General features: G+C 38.8%; 1 protein-coding gene across 2 annotated transcripts; it reads right to left on the reverse strand.

The window, feature by feature from the left end:
• Positions 1–1,389: 1,389 nt before the first annotated feature.
• Positions 1,390–7,048, reverse strand: LOC100375119 (barH-like 2 homeobox protein). 2 transcript variants are annotated; one of them, XM_006813696.2, is made up of 4 exons: positions 6,807–7,048; positions 5,868–6,535; positions 4,564–4,780; positions 1,390–1,894 (listed from the first exon to the last, which is right to left on the reverse strand). In XM_006813696.2, the coding sequence occupies exons 2-4, from the start codon at positions 6,421–6,423 to the stop codon at positions 1,630–1,632; spliced, it is 1,038 nt and encodes a 345-aa protein (XP_006813759.1). In that variant the 5' UTR covers positions 6,424–6,535; positions 6,807–7,048; the 3' UTR covers positions 1,390–1,629. The 2 variants fall into 2 exon arrangements, with proteins under 2 accessions (XP_006813759.1, XP_085348201.1); XM_085492075.1 differs by lacking the exon at positions 6,807–7,048 and adding an exon at positions 6,663–6,750.
• Between the last annotated feature and the right edge of the window lie 436 nt (positions 7,049–7,484).

The following is a 7,484-nucleotide window of genomic DNA, read 5'->3' on the forward strand; positions in this document are numbered from 1 at the left end:
CAAAATGAACACACGATACGTTTACTTGGATGCCCAACGATTTTAAACTCGACTAGTACAATGCTGGACGTCGCACTATCCCCGATAAACTAAAGGTTGTATTGTGTGTTTAAACATTGCACAACTGAAATATTGTGTATTTCATGGTGCCAGGGAAAACGATGAATTGACGATTACGGTTCGTCTGTGTCCATGTTCGCAAAAATCTCATGTTTCAAACCGTTATCATTAATTGTAGTCGCTATTCATATTGTTTGTATGTACTATAATATACTACCAAGCAAATTTTATACATATAGAAACAAGTAAAAATTGTGTTGAACCCAATGCTTACGACATCGTGCTTTGCTCATTGCCCATATTCCAGAGAGAGGGAGAGAGACACAGCACGAGAATTCACAGAAAGAACGCGAGAAACGAATTAAATGTTAAAAGCGGAGGAACTTGTCCCAGAGTGCTAGGTACATACCCGTTCACATTTCCCCTCATTTCGAACGTTTTAATAAGTTTCTCACTGCATATAATTATACGGCACATTTTTATAAGAAGGGGAGTTGTAATGGCCTTATATAGGAGTTTAACTGTTACTGTACATCCTGCATACCTTGAGACGGGGTCTTTTGTGCAGCATCTATTGCTTGCCTTGTAATAGTGTAAATGTAGAAAAAACATTGACTGAACCCAAGATAATGATACTAAAGTGGTTTCGATCGACCAATCAAATAGTTTACTTTTTCTCTACAGACCTTTTGGTAATGGGTACAATGCAAAGAATGGAAGCGACGGTATACCTGAGGCTAATGTGTGTAATAGCAAATAATTTATTGTTCCAGTCATGAAAACACATGAGTAAATAATATAGGAGAAAGAAATCGCTTAAAATACTAACGGCACCTTTGGTACAAACCCGCTGCTATATACTAAACGATTAATAATTCTTTTTTTCAACGAAATTTGCATCCTAATGTCTGTTAAAAACAACATAGAACGGAGAGAACCAATCCTATGTAGCGTACTCTATATTTTGGTTTTATTCGTTGAAAGAAGCTTTTGCTAATTTCAGACATGTACACAAATCATCGTGTGGTATCGCCTGTGGTGGTGTTGTTATTATAGTATCTTTGTTTGTACCTTTCCCACGTTTGTTACAAAATGAAGATTGTGCGTGGGTTTATTGTGTTTAGATACCGACCAAACTAAGGCGGACATGGCGCGTGATGATTGGCCGCAAAGTGAGGGGGTTGCGAAGAATACAAAAATGATACAAAAGTACTAGTAGTGGGAATTGTCCAAGACGGAAGGTGAGCTTGACAGGGGACCTTGATAAAGAATTGTTTTTTTCAATCAAAACAGTACATTTCTGTATAGAATTAAATATTTTAGCGGTAATAATGTGTCAATGGCAACTATTTAATAGCAAAAATATCGTCCATTATATAGCACATTATATTCTATGGTCGACACAACTGTTAAATACATAAAAAGAACTGTTTTGTTACGAAATAAAACATCAATATGAAAAAGTTGACAGTATTATTAAAATATATACATGAACTTTGTAGCTATGTTCTGCAGATGTTCGTGGAATTGGTACAGAGTTCCTAGGTCACGTGACAACAAGCTGTCCGTTCAATGTGGCAGGGGCTGGCCCGGATGTATGGCTCTTGGAGCAACCGGGAGTTGATTAATGTGCTGTTGAAGCCCATGAAGAAATACTCTGGGAAACATCGGCCTCTGGGCGCCATGAAGGCTGTATATACTGTCCATATTTGAAATTATACTCTGGTTTGGATGGTAGAAATACGGCGATGGAAACATTCGGTGCATGGCATTGTAACTGCCCGCTTCTGCTAAAAGCTCCAGACCCACCTGTGTTTGGCGTTTCCATTTTGTCCTGAAAAGACAGATATAAGAAGACGTGTTTAAAAATTACATATCCTTAAAATCGCAATAAAGGGTTATACATTTCATATCTCGTTCACCATAGTTTCTGCTTAACAACCAAATTGCAATATTTCTACTACACACACAAGGACATAATTTGAAAACTACTTTTAACAATAGATAATTGATTTAATTGTATGAGAAAACAGTTTTTAATACTTTTTATTTGCTGAAATAATGCCACTGCGTATCCCAGGTGGCAGAGTCAGTGTTATAAACCACCGTTGACCTATACGCGCCTGTTCAATTCGAAATCTTCAGCGGATTACGTGTCGTCGATTTCTACGGCTTTGTTCGGGTTAACACAGTGCAGCGCTCGATCCGTGTTTCCCTCAGTACACCAGACAGCTGCGGCGACACAAGACAATATACCAACTGGCCTGTTTTAATTGATTTTTTTCTTTACTAAAAAGCAACATAAGAATCTATCTGTGGTATCTTTTGACTTGGCTTTTAGTATAACTGTAATGTTAACGCCCTGATTTGTTTGTTAGAGTAGGGCGACAAGGGCACATGCCTTGTGGGCTGTCCATCACCGTATTCACTGTCTTCTCTGACTGTGTAATTGTCCAGCATCTTTTTGGTTTGTGAGATTTCCTCCATTTAATCGTCAACGGGTCAGTCTTCGACCCAAAGTGGAGCCAATTACACCGATCTGATGGCGTCTTCTATGCGGACAAAACGTTTTACAATGTTCCATTGTCTACCGTAATTCATGTACGAGTTTCCAATTTCTCGTTTTTCTGAGCGAGTAACTTTCAGTGGCACAGTATTCTTAGTGAGTTTACTTTTCCCTTACAAACTTTCACATAGAAAACACTCGCTTTCATGCCCCTAACTCGGTCCGGTTATTTTGTATGCGATTGCTTCTAACAAACACAATTTTACCCCGCCTATTTAAGATTACCCGGGAACCGATTAACTATCCAAACACTTGAGATTAAAACAAAAAATAACAACTTTTGATTAACTAACCCTATTGAAGTTCACCGATTTTTGTGTGTAACTCTTCTGTAGTGCTTCGTTTCTGTTACAGGGAGAATCTTACGGACAATGACACCATAGTCGATCAACATACCGTCTTTGAATTTTCACAAAAGGTTCTGTTTCTATACCACAAGCACCGAAATTAACTCCGTCAACAAATATACATGAAGGAAGTGTAACCATTCTATAACCGATAACGCCAGCGAAAATCGACAAGGAAAAACTCAGTCTGCCAAACGTTCAGAAATTTCACCTGCGAGATAGAGAATCGTGGCTATGTCCCAACAACGCACCCACAGTGGGTAGTTTTAATTAATGAGTGGCCATATAACAGGAGTTGAAAAAGATATTGACAAAAAAACAGCGGACCTTCAAAAATTCAGACACAAACAACGCGTACTACATAAACAGCGAGATAGAAGGACGTTGTCCAGCTCTGATGCGTACACGCATTTCCGTTCGGAAAGGAACCGGTTACGTCTGTATTTGACTCATTGCTTGTGGTCATTTGAGCTGCTAAGAAATCTTGATGGGTTTTGTACTCACTGAACTAAAATAATTTGCAGTAATGTACGTCAACTTGAAATCCAAGAATGCTCGTTTTTTGGACTTGATCTAAAATGTGTGTTTTTTTTAGAAATATGTGCGTGTTTTCATTTTTGTATGGGCCGGTAAATTAAAAAAGAAATAATATCGTTTTACTTAAAAATACAATTTGCCACGAAAAGTATATTTCTAGCATAATATCACAATTATTAGTGTTATACGGTAAAGTAAATATTGACAGTTCACAAATTAAAAGCAGTATCCTTTGTTTAAATTGGCACTCTCATTGTGTGTAAGAACAGTTTAACAGTAATTGGACTAAATTGCCCTCGGTGGTTTTGACATTCAGTTTATGTTTTTAAATGTATGCTTTAAAATTTTAGTGAATTTGGTTAAAATTCAATTGCACAAAATATAACTATGTCGATGTATTCCAGCGCCGCTTTATGGCAGTCACGCTGCTGGAACGGTGGAAGCCCCGTCGATTTCTACGACCATCGACTTCTTCGTTTCTCTAAAAGTGTACTGTCACAGACCGCGACTGATCTCAACAAAATGAACCGTGAATTAAAATGCTCATATTCTAATTAAGATTATTTAAATTATATAGCAATAATATTTAGTTTAATAGTTTCGTTTATATCCATTCCCGATTGCCATGTAAAATAATTTCACTTTTTTTTAAATGAGGTATTCAGTGCCTCTTTAATGCATGCTGTGTCTGTGTACCACCCGTGTCTGCCGTGTAATTGTCAGGTATATATTTGGGTGAATAAGAAACTGGTTCGTGTGTAGATATTTAAAATATCAAACTATTAATATCATTTCTGCTATATCTCCAAATAAAAATCACAGACATCTATTTTGTTAGTCCACCATGGCATCGTCGGCACTCGTCTGTCACCATGAAAATATCGGAGTACGACCGAATTCCCGTTCAAGAACATCTTTGATGAAAAGCGTTGAAAAATCCCCTTAAATAATACGTAGTAAAAGGCCGATTTTTTTCACGGGGAGAGATTCGACACGAGGCAGGAAACTTCTGCAAACACCGATAAAATAAGATAATAATTGTACGTGTCTCACCTTCGGTTCTGATACCACGTTTTAACTTGCGTGTCTGTCAGATTAAGGGATGCTGCTAAGTCCATTCTGTCTTGAACTGATAAATACTTTTGTCTTTCGAAACTTCGTTCTAAAGTGTTCAGTTGGTGATCGGTGAATGCCGTGCGAGCTTTCCGCTGCTTCTTACCGGTCCTGGCGAGTGGGCTATCGCGACTTGAGCTAATTTCATTATCTTTACCTGTAATTTAAATTATAGCTCAATATGAGGCGGTGTTGCTATATTAGAGTGTCGATACCGCTATTTACTCCCATACAACGACTTATGCTTGACGGACAGACAAAGAACACCGGAAAAGGCGGCAATATGATCGGAAAGTCATCTATTCAACGATTCAAATTTATCGATGATTAGTCTGACGATGGATTGTAATACCAGTCAAAACGTGCGAATATTTTCCCAATTCGAGAAAAAAAACATAGTATTGACGGCACTATTTAAATCGCCAATCTCCTATCCCTATTTACGGCACCTTCAAAATACGCTGTCGAACTACAGAAATGTTGGACGTAAACTAGAGACGAGCCGGTAAATAAAAAAAAAAACATCGATAGAACATTCACAGTTATAATACGATAGTAATATTTCAAAACGTAGAATCATCTATTACTAGTTTTCCACCCTTGATTGGAATATACCGATACTGCAATCAACTGCAGCTGCAAAAGGCAGAAGTACAACAATACTAACCGACTTCATAACATAATTGATAATGTTGTGTACATCTTTATCTTATGAATATAATAGACAAGGTACTTTCTCGGACAAATTGGTCCCGAAAATGGCGTTAAAGTCTTATTTCAAAACTGATAATTAATCTATGTGGCACAGATACAATCTTTTAGTGAGGGAAACAAATTAGCAAAAGTGTTTGACATTGATAGAAATTACGATTATCCTTGACAGTGTCAGACAACACCAATTAAACTAGCTTTGTAAGGTTAGTAGACATTATTTTTTCTGCGTTCTTTCCAAATACTAGTTGTTCACGTTGTACAACAGTTAATTTCATCGTTTCAGTTTGATCCGTGTGAACAGAAATGTGTAAGCGACATATCTCATTGCCAAAGTCGTTCAGCAAAACTATTTTAACGAAATAACGCAAATACATCCAGATACATTAATAATTTTATGTTCTTTGGGCTGTAATATTGGTGATGTTCTCACAAAGTGGCCGTATGATTCACAGAATACAACAACAGTGTGGTGTAATCTCGCCTGGATGCACATCTATACAACACATACAAACACATACACTCTCACGTACCTTCAGTGTGGCAAACATCATCTTCCTCGTCATCGTATTCGTCTTCGTCTTCTGGAGCCGGCCTCTTGTTGCAAATTGGGGTACTTGTAATTTTCGGGTCGCACGTCACAGCTGTTGTGTTTATTTCGTCATATTTGTCGCTTACATGGTGATTGTGCGTTTCTTGTGGCCCCGACGTTATCACTTCTGTTAGCAGTTTTGTTGTTGTTGTTATTTGTGTTGAACTCGCTGTTTTCTGACAATCGCGCTCAATTTCATTCGTATTCAAGTCACTTAAAATGTCTTTTATAAGAAAAGAAGATGATGTAGTTCGTGGAGGTTCCACTGGCAAATGTGGACGATGTAGTCTTGTCTCATTTTGACTAAGGTTGCCGTCGCTCTTGCTTAAAGCATACGACTTGTTACCGTCCTGTTCGGGCTCACTCTCTGAGATGCAAGCCGGACTGTCCCTTTCACTCTCGCTGTCACTGTACACACTTCCCCTATCCATGTCTGTGTTCTCGAAGTCAAATTTGGTCTGCGTGTCAATGGATCCGCTCCTGCTGTGCGTCATCATACCAAGTCTCACTAAGTATGACGTTCCCAGACTTAAACTTGCTTGATGCTTGGGAAGCTCCGGTGTTTAACAACTGGTTCGTTCGTCTGATGTATATTCCAGATATGTAAACCTAGATAAATTTAAAAATAAAAAAATATGTTTTTCATTTAAAAAGCTAGCATTTTTGCAATTAACATTTTCATTTGGGTAGTTTTCGTTCTTTACGGCAGATGTTTGTTTTCTGAAATATACTTTACCAGCATTGTCATGACCGGCTAATAGTCTTTGCCAGCCCCAATAAATCGACACAGTGTGTTAGACCCTAACATCAACGCGGTCTGTCGCATTATGTTAAACAACACAAGTGTACACAGTGTATTCAACCTCGTCTCCAAACTTACGTGCTGTAGCAGTCGTTCCGAATACTCTCCACCGATCAGGCATGCATGCCGCGTCGGACACAGTCACACATTTACAGTCTCGAGCCGCGCGTTGGTTCGTAAGCTTTGTCACTATTTTGGCAGCGTCCAATCACGGTCCCGCCCGCTCTCATTTAACACCTCCTCTGCGTACTTCGAAATCAGCTACTGACAAGCCAAACTACCAAATTTACCAAATGATCACATGCGCACAAGACGACCCGACAAAAGAGCCATTTGAAAGTAGTTTAGTAAATTAGATAGCAACAACAAAAAGCGGTCCTCTGATTGGCTGTTGCGTTCTGCATGATTTACCGTGTTTTTGCATGCTGCTCGTACAACGTATACATTCTACTCGCGTAACCTTCTCCAATCCCCACCTCTCCCATCACATACCAATAACCATCGAATGGAGGCAAAGCGTTATTGATGGTCTGACTCACTTTTATTTAGGCATTTATATCAAAATAGAGTCGCTGTAAACAAAGTAGAACCCTGAAGGCAGAGTGTCGGGGTGTGTTTAGACAGTACCGGTGTGCTGTATCGCGACATGGGTGACAGGCCGCTGTGTAAACTGGATGACACTGTGGGGCGTTTACTTGCTAAATAAACAACTAAACAATCAAACAAACACCACCTGATAATAGGGAGCTGGACAGC

Source organism: Saccoglossus kowalevskii, chromosome 17 (genome assembly GCF_978046115.1).
Source record: "Saccoglossus kowalevskii chromosome 17, keSacKowa6.1, whole genome shotgun sequence".
Taxonomy (NCBI): Eukaryota; Metazoa; Hemichordata; class Enteropneusta; family Harrimaniidae; genus Saccoglossus; species Saccoglossus kowalevskii.